The sequence below is a fragment of the Euleptes europaea genome, chromosome 6, assembly GCF_029931775.1.
Source record: "Euleptes europaea isolate rEulEur1 chromosome 6, rEulEur1.hap1, whole genome shotgun sequence".
Taxonomy (NCBI): Eukaryota; Metazoa; Chordata; class Lepidosauria; order Squamata; family Sphaerodactylidae; genus Euleptes; species Euleptes europaea.
In genome coordinates this window covers 99,374,392-99,388,866 of record NC_079317.1, presented here as the reverse complement: position 1 = coordinate 99,388,866, position 14,475 = coordinate 99,374,392, and the positions used below count along the sequence as shown (strand labels likewise).

At 42.0% G+C, this 14,475-nt stretch overlaps 1 protein-coding gene across 1 annotated transcript in view; it reads right to left on the bottom strand.

Moving 5' to 3' along the window:
• Nucleotides 1–14,475, bottom strand: part of LOC130478761 (acyl-CoA (8-3)-desaturase-like) — a 36,519-nt gene that overhangs the window by 21,164 nt on the left and 880 nt on the right. Inside the window, exons 2-5 of the mRNA XM_056850968.1 lie at nt 5,175–5,285; nt 4,198–4,395; nt 3,531–3,632; nt 3,265–3,393 (exon numbers count right to left, since the gene is read on the bottom strand). Coding sequence (XP_056706946.1) covers nt 3,265–3,393; nt 3,531–3,632; nt 4,198–4,395; nt 5,175–5,285 — 540 coding nt within the window. The remainder of the gene's footprint in view (nt 1–3,264; nt 3,394–3,530; nt 3,633–4,197; nt 4,396–5,174; nt 5,286–14,475) is intronic.

Genomic DNA, 14,475 nt, shown 5'->3' with positions numbered 1-14,475 from the left:
TGTCCTGCGTTCTAACATGAGGATGCAGTAGTTTCTCACGATCTTTCGAAGCTACTTTCACCATAGCATTATGGATAATGGAATCCTCATAGCCTCTAATGGTTAATTTATTACTGAGAGTCATGTTTAATGTGGCATTGTGTTTCAATCTCAAACGTTGACTATAAGGCAAGTTGCGCCGTAGATGTAGTGGGTGATTTGATGCAAAATGCAAACTCACTCCCCTGTCGGTAGGTTTTCGGTAAGGTTTCACTGCTATTGTGTGTATCTGGGTCCTAAAGACCACCAAGTCAAGAAACGGGATCTCTTGAGAATGCATTAGCCCAGTAAATTGTAGATGCGGGTTGATGGAATTCATCCATCCTAAAATGATATCAAATGAGGTGGCTGAATCTAGGATACAAAATAAATCATCAATAAACCTAAAGTATTTCAGAACATGATTATGAAACAAATGATGGCACATAAAGAAATCTTTTTCAAATGCTATCATAAAGATATTTGCAATAGATGGGGTGTATGCAGCACCCATCGAGACACCTTGTGTTTGCAAAAAGAATTGATCTTGATATCTGAAAAAATTGTGTTCAAAAATTATGTCTAATAAAGATAATAGAAAATGAGTAGGTATTGATTTGTTATCACGAGTATCCAACCATCTTTCTATAATGCATCTCACATCTTCAAGAGGTATATTTGTATATAATGAAGCCACGTCATAGGTGACAAAAACAGCCTCAGACGGTATAGATGAATATTCAACTTTGCCAATGAAATCCCGTGAGTCTTTAATGTAGGAGCTCGTATCCTTGCTGAAAGGTTGTAGAAAGAAATCAATGAAACGGGAAAGTCCACCTGGAGAAAATGGCTGCTTTGGCAATTGAAGTCCATGACATTGAAGTCCCTCCTCTCCCCAAACCCCACCCTCCTCAGGCTCCACCCCAAAAATCTCCTGCGGGTGGCAAAGAGGGCCCTGGCAACCCTACACCTAGGCCATGTACTGCCAACTCCTCAACAGCCCTAGTTCATTCCTTCTAGCTAAACTCCACAACCTGTCTATTTATGCTTTTGGCAACTTTACCAACACACCTGCGCATATCAAACATAACAGCCTCAACCTGGTCTTCAGGCACTTCCATATTTGATCCTCTTTTTTTTGGTAATCCGTGCCCACTTCCATTCAAACACATCTGATGCAGTTCTTGTTCTCTCAGTCACAGCCTTTTGAACTCTCTCATTTGACCCTGAGATCCGTCCTCACCAGCCACTCCTTTAATCCTTCACTGAACAGCTTCCCATTTTCCACCCACAACGTGTGTAAACTCCCACTCCACTGATAATTCAGATATGAATATTAATACCCTCCCTCAGAAGGATGTCAAGAGGGGAAAGGAGGGAAGGAACTGACAAAGCAGGTTAAAAATAATAAGGGTCTGCTGCAAGAATGTAATAGCTAAAGTTTGGAAGCAAGTGAATAAACCTTCAATTCGTGACTGGAGAGAGAAATTATGGATGTATATGAGGATGGCCAAATTAACCGAATTCCTACATGGAAAAGACATGAAAGAATTTAAAAAAACATGGGCAAAGGCCATCACATATTGGGATAAAATGGCAAAAATGGATTTTACTACTTTAATTAGTGAGTTATAGAATCTTAATATCTTTAGATTTAGTCTTAATATCTTAAGATTTTATTGTTGATAGATATTTTTTAAAACTGTTAGGACACTTCTTCGGAAGTCGGGTGATGGGTCACATTTTTAAGGTGGGTGGTGGGTCGAAGGGGTATCTTTTTGGTCTTAATAACTTTGTAACTATGAATGTATTAATAAGTATATAGATACTCTTTTGTATTATCTTTTGTTATATTTTTTGTATTATTTTTATTGTATTTGTTTTGTTTTTTGTTTTATGTTATAAAAATTTATAATAATAATAATAATAAGGGCAAAGTGGTGCAGGTAGGCCAAAGGCAATTTGGCAGAGAGGGATTAATTCAGATCAGCCCAGCCTGACAAAACTTAAACAAGTTCAGAACGAAAAGCTTTGAGAAAATGTGAGAGAGTCATGTCCCTGTGATTTTATACAGGGCAAGAAAACAGAAGAGAGACATCCTGTGCAGCATATCAGTTGTTATTTTATAGTGTGTTGGAGACTGGCTAGGAAACAAGGCCATGGCTAGCAAGTGCCACCGTTTCCCCACCAAGTTTCCTTCTTTGGCAAGCAAACTGGCTTAATGGATGAAAGAGATGCCTCAGATAAAGCCGGTCTTTTGAAACCCGTCCAAGCGCCATTCTCCTGCCCAAGGTAATCAAAGCAATGGCAGCTGAAAGGAACGACTGTGAGCCAGTCGACATGTTTTCTTTCATGTCTAGCCAATCTACCCACTGTAAGATCTCAGTGGTGTTTTTTTAAAAAAAAAAATACCTTGGATTTTTTTTACAGGTGGAATGGAAAGAACAATAGGAAATAAGCCATTTAAGACAAACCAACAGAGACTAAGGCTGCAGTCCTATGACCTGGATATTAACAGCCTTTCCCTCCATGACAGCTACAACTTTAAAACTTTGTTTAAAAAAAAAAAACTTAAAACAAGTCAAGCAACTATTTATATTTACTTTTTAATCTTACAACAACCTTCCTACAGAGGAGACAATGAAGCAACTGAAAATGGTCAGGTGCTTTGGGTTCAGTTTAGAACAGCTGACAGATTGGTTGCTGTTCTAGCCGGGTGGCCCATTATTTAGGCAAATACAAATCATTATGAGAAGGAGTGTCCTTCCAAAGTTATTTCAAACATAAACCAAAAAAAGAAAATCCATCCAGCAGACCTTATAAAGGAAAATCAACCGTGTGGAAATTTGTAAAGAATAGCATAAGGCAAAATACCACCAACCATGTCAAACCACAGTAACATAATGACTAGATGTAAAAGTCATTTCCCCAAAATTCTGCAGCAAGAGTCCATATTAATTTTGAGTAAACATATTTTGGATCAGGTTATAAATCTGTTACGTTCTCTGAATTCATCAAGGTGCCAAAACGATACAATGCCAGGACAAGCATGTAACTCTTCTAATAGAAATGTATCTGCTTGGCTTTGGAACACCTATAAATATCTTGCAGTCCTTCTCTCTATGTGCCCCCCATCTTGATTAAAGCAAGACATCCACATCACCATCTTTCCCCCTGATACTAAAGACCCAGTCTCCAGTCCTGTGTAAATCCTGGCAACATTATCCAAAGTCCTACAAGACTCACCTCCACAGAGAGTTTCTTTCCCAGCGCAAAAAACAAAGGGTGCATATTGAGGTCCGGGTCCTTGCGGAAGCAGTTAGGCTTAGCATGGTGCTGGAAATGCAAATGATTCCACCAGCTGGCTGGTGCTCCCTGCAGACAGTAAAAGATGAGAAGAACTAATCTGAAATCCTGGCCTACCACAGTGACGTCTCAGTCCAGGCATCTCAAGTGTTTGTTTTTTTAGCCCTGGAGAAATGCCAAGGAGCAATCTTTATGCTGATACTCACTTTCAGATGTCCGATCACAAATTTGTGGACCCAGTGGTTCCATTTTGACTTGCCAAAGACTGAAAGGTGTCCCAAATCATGCTGCAGCCAGCCAGCTTGGGCCTGAAAAACAGAATTATTTTTTTAAAAAATAATAACAACAATTATAATAATACAAAATCATCAATGTCATGCCAAAAGGACAGGTCCCTGCCCCAAGGATTGTAGATATAAATCCTGGAAATGGGAGAGGCCAGAGAGTTACAAATTTGCAGATTTTAGTGTATGGACTGGGGTTAGTTTCAAAGCTACACAAAGAAGGTGGGGACATTTGAAGGGATAGAAGAGATGGCTTCATCTCTTCTAAGAGGTGCGCTGAGAGAGCGAGAGCTCCTTACATAAGAGGCAGTGAGGGAGAATGGATGGAACTGTTTCAGATATCTGCAAATTTTTGGATGGCTGGAGGTAGCATATCGGGAGGAACCAAAGTTACAGGCAGAGATATAGCAGAACAGAGAGAGCAGGAGCAAGGGAAAAGAGAGACCTCGTTTTATAGAGGCCTAGACATACCTGCCTCTGCTGGTGTAACCTGTGACTCTGAGACAGAGAATTCGGAATTTAATAACAGATACAGCACTGTAATGACCACACCATTTGTTATTGTATTCTATGAGATCTAGTAAATTACCTGGACAGTGCCAAGCAGCAATCCAGAGAAGAGAAAAGGCACCCAGGATGATCCAAAGTACCACAGGTTGAGCCAAGCAGCCACATCCAGCAGCAAGATGTGAATAAGGTACAGGAAGAAAAAGAGGCGGTTGGGGTTCATCAGTCCCATCTTCTCAACAGTAACACGGAGCTGACGGAAATCATCTACGAGCAGTTTCTGTGGGGAACGCAACATTATAGCTTCCTCTGCTTTGAAGTTCAGTTTCCCTTCCACCATTACTCTTTAGCTTTACATCAAAAATCACAGTTTCCCAAATGGGGCTACCCTTTGACATAAAATGGTAACCAAACGGAACCTAATGTCAGAATGTTGTTATGGCAGGGGAAAGAATTCTAACCTGGCCTTCATCCTTAAGAACATAAGAACATAAGATGACAATGTTTTTGTGCAGGAAGTGCATCATCTACAGTGATAAGCACAAACGCTGGTTGATCACTGCATTGAGATGTTTTATCCTCCCACTTTATGCTGCTTCTGGTGTTTCTCCCCAGCCTAAACATCTTTTTCTATCACTTTTTTGCATTTGCAAACATGATTCAAAGTTAAGAAATTACACTGGACATTTCTTAGCTATGGGGTTGGCTGCCCTGACCTACTGCTTTTGCCCCTTTTCCTCTCTTCACAAGTTTAATAAATGGGGGTCCCATCTTGTTACATTATTTGTTGGCTTTCCTAAACTGTCTTTAACTTTGACATTCCCATATTTTAGTGAACCTTTCACTAGTTGCTGGAGTCCAGTATTTTGCATAAAACGTTCTTCACAATTGTGTGGTTGGTCTTCTTTTTTTCTTGACTGTAGCTACTCCACATTTTAAGCCCTTCTGTTTTGAATGGAACACCCACACACCTCTACATGATCTTGAAACGCACTTCTGGCCTATGCTATACCAATGACAAGGACCCCTTCTCATGCCCATCTCTCAGAGAAGACTCACATTTTTGCTGGGCTCAAAGCTGGGCTGATCCTCTGCAAGTTCCCCAATGAGCAAGGGTTTCATAAACTTTCTTACTAGGGTCTTGTCCAGATGGAAAGCTGTGAATGGATCCTGATGGGGAAGCAAAAACAGAGAGACATATGGTAAATAGCCATGTAGCGAAAGATGGTGCACTGTGGCCCTCTATTGGTCAAAGGGGGAAATGCAGATAGTGCGGTTCAGTACTTCAAAATATGTCTTCCATTTCTTGGAGCACTAAGACATTTCAATTTATAAATTCCTCATCACTTGCTTATACGATCTCCTGACTTCCTCCTTCTTTTAGCTCATATTCTGAATGTCTCCAGTTAAACTCTTGCTCTTTTCTACTGCTCCAGTTAAGCACAGTTTCTTTAAACCAGTGGTTCCCAACCTTTTTTTGACCAGGGACCACTAGGACCTTTTTGTTCGGTGCAGGGACCCCAAGGTTCAAAATAAAAATTCAGAGAATTTGAAAATAAACTTTAATCATAACTGTTAGGTAAACAAAAATATGTTCTGGTAGGGTATGAGCTTTCGCGAGCCACAGCTCACTACTTCAGATATCTTCAGGTATCTGAAGAAGTGAGCTGTGGCTCCCGAAAGCTCACACCCTACCAAAAATATTTTTGTTAGTCTTTAAAGTGCTACTGGACTCTTGCCCTTTTCTACTACTGCAGACAGACTAACACGGCTACCCACTATGATTTATCTTGTTAGGTAAACATTAAACTTAGAATAATATTTGAATATATATTTTTATAATAGAGAACTTTTAATTGAAAATATTAAACTTAGAATAATATTTGAATATATATTTTATAATAGAGAACTTTTAATTGAAAATATTAATTTATTATGGGTTTATAACTTTGTTTCGCGGACCCCTGGTTTGGTTCTCGTGGATCCCTGGGGGTCCACGGACCCCTGGTTGGGAACCAGTGCTTTAAACGCTGCGCATTGTGGTACAGGTTTTTGGTTTTTGTTGCTGTCAAGTCGCTGCTGACTTATGGTGACCCGTAGGATTTTCAAGGCAGGAGAAGCTCAGAGGTGGTTTGCCATTGATTGCCTCTGCGTAGTGCCCCTGGTATTTCATGGTGTCTTCCATTCAAATACTGACCAGGGCTAACCTTGATTTGCTTCCAAGATCTGATGAGATCAGGATAGCCTGGGATATCCAAGTCAGGGCACAAACAGGTGTGGATATTGTTAGGATTTTTTTTTTTTACTGGTCCCCTGCCAGGAAATTGTCTTGCTTTCATTTTATTTTATTTTATCTCAGAGCTGGAAAGGATCAACAGGTAATCTAATCCAACTGCCTGCCAACGCAGGAACTACAACTGTAATATCCCTGACAGGTAAATATCCAATCACTACTTAAAAACCTCCAACAATGAAGAATCTACCACCTCAGCAGGGTGTCAGGTTCTTCACTGAACGCAAGATCCAGACGGGCTCTTGACATGAGTTCAGACCAAGTTCTGGCTACATGTCAAGTCCTTGGTTCCCAGGGCTTGGAAGCTCCTGTGTATACTTTGTTAGTGCCTGTTATCACAACAGTGGCATGTTGTGTCTTCATTCATGGGAAATACCTATCTCGCTGTTGCCTAGCAATGTTTATCTTACTCTCTTGTCCTAATGTTTTTAAGCAGGTAGCCTGTAATTGCTTTCCATTGCTATCCTTGCCTGCCTGCGTGCAGTTAGTTCTTTGAATTTGCTTTTTAGTTCCTAATAAAGTTTTACTGCTTCAGATCTACCTGTCTGGATGAGTATGCTTGAGGGATGCTAGAGGCAAACGCCCGAGACTGACATTAGGATAGACTGTTCCACTGTCGAACACAAAGCATCATCAGGAAATTCTTCCTCAAATTTAAATGAAGCCTCCTTTGCTGTAGTTTATATCCATTAGTCTGAGTCCGGTCATCCAACACAACTGAGAACATATCCACCCCATCCTCCACATTACCCTTTAGGTATCAGATGGTGGCAATTATATCACTTTGCAACTCATGTGGTTCCAAGACTCAAAGGACTCTGGATGGCCCTAAGCTACGATTATTCCTTCTGACCACTAGGAGCTGCTGTCGGGCTATGTTTCTACTTGGATCTGCCAGCCATTCATTCCCTGATGCGGAGACACAGACAGAAGCAAGACTCTACATAAACTTTACATTCTACAGATGTTTCTGGCCACTTCTGAAAGCCTTTCCTCCCCAGTTCAAGTATGTGAGTGGAAAAACAGTCTCTCACAGATCCACCTTCCATTCCATGTGAAGTTCAGCTTCTCTGTAGTGGAGTGATGGCTGTAACAGGAGATTTATGTCCTGTTTTCATATGTCATAGGCCATGCATCTACCAAATTTGAGCTTTCTAACATGCTGAAGTGCGATAACCATTTTGGGTTACATTTCCCCCTCCCCAATTTTTTTCTAGAAAAGAGGTGCAGAAAAGTCTCATTTTCAGATTGCCTAGTAGCCATGGTCTCTTAGGCACCTCTCCTATGTATCCAGTGTCAGCTCGCTAGCTAGGCCATACAGAAGTGTCAACAGCCCCGTGAATGAATCAGTCCCAGGCATCTTTATATATACTGGCACTAACCACAACCCAGACAGGAAATTCCTTAGCTGAATTTAATGACATGCTTCATTTTTATTTGTCTTTTGTTGCCTCTATCTCTCCTTCTGTATCACCAGCACATATGCAATGATCAGCACAGAAACAAAGAAACACAAGAAACACAATTAGGAACTGGTATGTGACTGGAAATGATGGGGATGGGGCAACTACTCACAATTATACCACTTTGTAGAAATGCACTCCAGTATGTCACTTCAGCGGCAGACTGCAGTGGCCATTCTAGATTTACCCAGGGGTTTCAAATAGCAAGCTTGAAGGGGTCAATGTCCCCCATAGCAACTGTCAAGACTTGGTAGAAAAAAATGTGCACTTCTTTAATGAGGCACTGACTTTTCTGGTACAACATTTGGAAATCACCAAGGGATCAGGCTATATCAGCCGCTTCCAGGACAATGGATGAAAAGAGGGAAGAAGGCAGGTGACAAGGGCTAGAAATCAGAAATTAACAGGTCTGTCTTACCACACATGAAACTGCCTTATACTGAATCAGACCCTCGGACATCAAGGTTAGTATTGTCTGCTCAGGCTGGCAGTGGCTCTCCATGGTCCCGGATGAGAGGTCTTTCACATCACCTACCACCTGATCCTTTTAGATGGAAATTTTATCCAGTGCCCACTAAACTGACTAATGGGGACTTCAGGCAGCAAACCTGAATGGGAGCCATGCCATTAAGACTGTTTCTATCTTTCTGGCCGGACTTCAGATTTTTAAATGATTTTGAAATGGTAAATCTCAGATTCAAGTTATCTTGTTCATTTGCTATTAGGCCTATGACCAAAGCTACATGTGCATTTTCAGACACTTTGATGACCACTCAAGGATCTTCTGCTTCAGTTTATTAGCTCTATCATTGCCCTCACCAAGCTTTTTGTTGTTTTGAATGGCACCAGACCCCCCCCTTCCATCTAGTGTGGTAGAAGACACTCCCCCCCCTTTTGCCTTCCCTTGATGCTGGCCCGCACTACTCTGCGACTACATTTGGATGCAATCCCATCATGATATGGCTGGTGACGCCCCACCATTCTGCAGAACCTGCCTACCCACCTCATCACCTCTTAAATTGTCACCTGTGAAACTGACATGATGAGGGGAAAAGTTAATTACTGCAATGTCCCTTTCTGGTCCCCCCACTTTGTAGAGTTCACAGTCTTCATATGGATCATGATGTGAGCCAGCCTTGATGTACAGACATGCTCTTCGGAAGACATGCTCTTCGGAAGAGGAGAAAAGCGAACAGTGAAACTGACAAGGATTTCTCTTGATCTTGCCATTTTTACAGGAGAGTGGGAGGGGGAGATAAAAGAAAAGGCATCCCAGAGATGCCCCATCATGGAAAAAGAGAAGGAATCAGGTAAGGCAAAAGTTCCATGTCTGTTAAAAATCACCAAAGTGTAGACGGAGGAGAAATTAAAATGTGATAACATCTTCCCACATAAGGAAATGGCTTTTTTTAAAACATGGACTAAAAAAGCACCTGACACAATATAATCCTGTTCGCAAGTGTCAGAAAATACTGGAATGTTAACGTGCAGTTATTAATTCACTTTTTGGCATCAATCAAAAATCTGGCATAAGCACTTTTAAAATTGCATCTCTGCATTTCACACATCCTCACCAACAGAGGAAGAGTGGCTCAGAGTGCTTTAAGTGGCATGTTTGAAATCAATTTGAGAGCTTGCAGGATGCAAAAAGTGACTCCCATCCTATATTATGTAGGGCCAGGTTTTCTTCAAATTCCACTCATCTCATATTTCCAGACTTTCTCTACCCCCCACCCCCCACCCCCCACCCCCAGCAATGCCCCTCTCTTTTCCTTACTAATCTCACTCTCCTTTCTCACTCCCGCTTCAGTGGACTCAGGAAAAAAACAGATTTCTCCTGGTCATACAAGCTTTTTTAGTTGTCATTTCCAGCTCACTGCTAAATATGGTGCTTGGCTGCCAGACAACTCTGAGCTTTCAGACCACGCTAGTTCTTTAACTGGTAAAGAGCCAGGACATTCGAAAATGCAGCTAATACAGCCACTTCCAGCTCAGCTCAATCTATGTTCTCCGAAAGAAAGGGGGAATTCATTCTCTAAGCTCACGTTTATCTGTAGAGGAATGTGGGAGGGAGGAGAGAGTAGTATTTTCCTGTCACTTTTCTTATTGGAAGGGGAAAAGGGGGTGGTTCAGAGGTAGGGCAGTAGATGGTGGTACCATAAGTTTCAACCAATCGTTACAATGATGGTTGTAAAACCTGGCAGAAATGTCTAGCCAGGAGAGGAGGGGGAACTGAGCAGGGGTTTTCAGTGCACTTTCTTGGAATCACAGTGCTTGCCGTGGCAGCATGGTACAAATAGAAAAGTGTTTTTTTCCCTTATATTTAACAGCTTGGTGCTTTGAGGTTTTTTTTATAGATTTGCTGGGTAAATGATTCTTTTTTAAAAAATTGGAATTGCTCCAGTTTTTCCCCTAGAACAGTATGCTCAGATTAACACAGCTTCATTTCAGAGTTCACAAAAATGCTTTCAGCATGCCCTTTACAGCACCGTTAAACTCAGGCTAAAGTATACAGCTCTGTGAGTGACTTATTAAGAGCCAGTTTACACAACCACTATGCATACTGTCTGTTTGTGCGTGTGTGTCTGGATAACACTGTTCATAATAAGCCAGGCCATTTATGGACGGCTGTTTCCTCATGGTCACCCCACTGTCTACTTTGGGGTTTTGCTGTGATTCTGCTTGCATTTTCCAACCGTGAGAGGTCGCTTCGCTCTCCCCGTGCATTTCCAAGCATTTCCCCCACATTTTCTGGATGCTGTTTCAGCCAGCATCCAGAAAATGCAAGCAAAAAGCGTGGTAACATGCGGGGAGAGCGAGGCAACCTCTGACAGTCGGAAAATGCAAGCAGAATCAAAGCAAAGCCCCAAAATAGTTGCCGCAAGGAAACAGCCGTGCATAAATGGCCCCAGTCATCTGAACCATTCTTCTACCATCGCTTCAGTTCTGCAAAGGGGGGAAAATGGAAATAACACCAAGCAGCCTTGGAATGTGGTTGTACGGGTATATGGGGGTGGGGGAGAATGGGTTACCTCTTTTGAGGCTTAAGACCTATCTAAATATTTTTTCCAAAAGATTGAGACAAAATCCCGACTGCCATTCTTAAAAATAAAAACTGCTTTAGGGGAGAGAATTTGGAATGGAGGGGGGAAGTAGGAGAGAGATGAGAATATTAATCTTCTTTCACCTGCTGTTTCTGAACTCCCGGTCCCCCCCCCCCACCCCACCCCCTGGTTGGTTAAGCCATTTTAAACATGGGCAGACATGCATCTAGACCTCTGTAATGGAAAAGCCACTTGAGAAGCCCAATTAGAACAGAAAATCAATGCTGGGGGGGGGGGGGTGAAGCACATTTTACCATTCCAAATCCCCCCTCTTTACAAAGTAGTAGCTGGGATGTTGTTACATGCATTTTTGTGTAACATTTTGTTACACCCTCAAGGACAGTGTTTATATACCTTCATCTATTTCACTGGAAACAGTATTCACTAGAAATGGATTTGCCTTGCTGATGGTGCGACGGCTCCTTACTCCTAACATGCGCCTCATAGTTTTCCAGGCAGCAACCATCATTTATTTTGAATGTTATATCTATTCTTAGGATGCCATTTGTGAGGGCCAGTTTATACACTCAGCAGAATCAAGAAATAAAAGACTGAAGGGATTATTTGAATGCTTCTCCATGGGAGAGCAGGGGATGGAAAGTCAGCACATAGAAAATGAGCATGTCTGGAAGAAAATGTTCAGCCTGGCCTTCTCCATATGTTCATTTTCTTTGTCCTGGTGAGTTTTTTCCATGGAAGGGGAATGAAATACCTTCCCTCCCTCCCTGCAGCATGAAGTGGTACCAGCAAGGAAAAGAATTACCATTTGGTTTGATTTGTTTCTGCTGACAAATTAGCTCTTATAAAGGTAAGTGCACTTTGAGCAAGTGCATTTAGCTCTTCTAAGTGGAAGCAGCCATACCTTCAGCCAAGGATAGGAACAACCCAGAATTAAACACTAGAGAATGCTGAACTATGGTTGGGAAAACCTAGGTCCAAATCCGCATTCAGCCATAAAGTTCCTGAGTTAATCACTCACACTGTAAACATCACCTGCATATGACTGTCATAAAGATAAAGGGTAGGAAGATACCACTATGTATGCCAGGCTGAACTCATCAGAAGCTTATGAATATGTACTACACGAACACAAGACCGTAAGCACCAACTGTTAACTGGATTGTCTAAAGAATTGTCCATAATTTATTTTTCTGTTATATTTTATATAACAGAAAAATAAATTATGGACAGCTCTTCACTTAACTATTAGTACTTATGCGATTCACATACATGAGTGATGCACTTAAAGAGAGGACAAAAAACCGAAGGTCCGTTGAACAACAAAGATGTGCTGACATTAGAACACCATTCTTCCGATCCTTCGAAGAAATTTTGCCTGAAAAGACAATGACTCATGAATGAATGTTTCACCCTGGCAGGGAAAATCCTGATGTTGCTCTGGAATTATAGTAAGGATATACTGGCAAAACAAAATTAAACTGGTTTAAAACTCATGCTAACGTCTCAGGGAAACCAGGGGTTGACATCTAGGTGAAGGGGAACTAGGAACATCTAAAAGAGGATTCTCTGAATGCTCAGCAGCCTACATTTTCCAACATTATTTGGGGAAACCATGACAGTTGTATAAAATTAATGTTTGTGGTATAAAAGGTTCCTGTTCTTTCCCAAGCGCTGCCTGCCCTCTCTTTTTTGCTATACATCAGGGCCAAACTAGATGTGAAGGCATCAATGAGTCAGACCCATGGACACCACTGCCTTTTTAAAGGGATATAAAAATGCTTGTTCTTGTCTTTGTCCCCCATGCATGTGCACACAAACACGGTTGTTTCGGCTCTTGAAAAGGTATGGGGGGAACAACAGCACCTTGGCCCACCCGGCGGGGGGGGGGGGTGGGCTTGCTTTAAAATTGCAGCAGTATACCCAGGTCAGGCCCATGGATGCCATCACATCCAGCTATCCCTTGGTTACTCAACAGGGTGGTTGACCTTCTTGGGGAGTGCAGAACATAGTATCCTCTCCATAGCAGCCAAGACTATGGATCCACCGAAGGCATACTCTCCAGTGTAGGATCCCTCATTGATCCATGCTGCATTTGCGGGGTGGCTCTTCCTCCACTCGCCATACAGGCCATCTAGTCCTACCTCCTGCTTAATGCAGGATCAGCCTAAAGCATCCCTGGAAAGTGTTTGTCCAGCCTCTGCTTAAAGACTGCCAGTGAGGGGAGCTCCCTAAGTAGCTGATTCCATTGTCAAACAACTCTTACTGTAAAAATGTTTTTCCTGATATCCAGCTGATCTCTCTTATCTTCCTTCAAAAATAGTGTTTGAGACCCTACAGTATGGTTTAGGAAGATTGAAATCCCTCATGTACTTGCCAGCTTAGCAAAAACTAAAGAAATCCCCCATTGCCACGATAGCAAATAGTCCGTGTACTTTCTGGATTGCATTTTGGATTTTACATAATTACATTGTGCTCAGTCATTCCCGCAGAACCTGCTGTTTGGATTATGTTTGCATATCTCGTATATAAAAACACCTGCCTAGTGGGAACCTACTACACCGCATATGAGGAACTGGGCTCTAGTCCAGGAAAGAGGGAATAAAATCTAATACGATTTGACGGTGCCACAAGATTCCTGTTCAGGGAAATACCCCGTTGGACTTAATTCCAAATAAACGCCTTTACCAATGTCGGCGCAAGCACGATTAATCCAGCGCCCGCCACTCCGATCAGTACTCCCCACTGGATGCTGCCCTCTGATTCGATTTCCCCCACGCAACCTCTCTCATGCCACTCGCCATCACTCCAGCCATGCTTCTGCCAAAAGCCTCGGCCCCATTCCTCGAGGACCCTCAGGGCCGGATTTAGGTTTGATGAGGCCCTAAGCTATTGAAGGTAATGGGGCCCTTTATATATCCAGCTGTCCTTTGTCAACAACAAATTGTCGCTGTTTTTTGTGTTGAATATATGGCTATATGGTAATTTATGGACCTAATAGGTATCTAAAGCCATTTGCACATTACAAAATATGTATTTTATCAAAGTAATTGTTGAACTGAAATACAATTAAGAAGAAGTATATTAATAGTGAAACAATTATTATTTCCTTTAAATTTTTTGGGGGCCCTAAGCTATAGCTTGTTTAGCTTATATGTAAATTTATATGTAAATCTGGCACCTCCAAGGTGAAGCCTGGTTGCCAGTGGCGGACGGGGTCTAAAAATATTGGTTGCCAGGAGGCAACGGGGGCCCACCCACAACTATAAGGCCATCGTTTAATTTTTATAAGAAAGAAATAAAAAAAATTCAAAAAACACGTGTGTGTGTGTGTTAAGTGCCGTCAAGTCACAGCCGACTTATGGCGACCCCTTTTTGGGGGTTTTCATGGCAAGAGACTAACAGGTGGTTTGCCAGTGCCTTCCTCTGTATAGCAACCCTGGACTTCCTTGGTGGTTTCCCATCCAAATACTAACCAGGGCCGACCCAGCTTAGCTTCTGAGATCTGACAAGATCAGGCTAGCCTGGCCCATCCAGGTCAG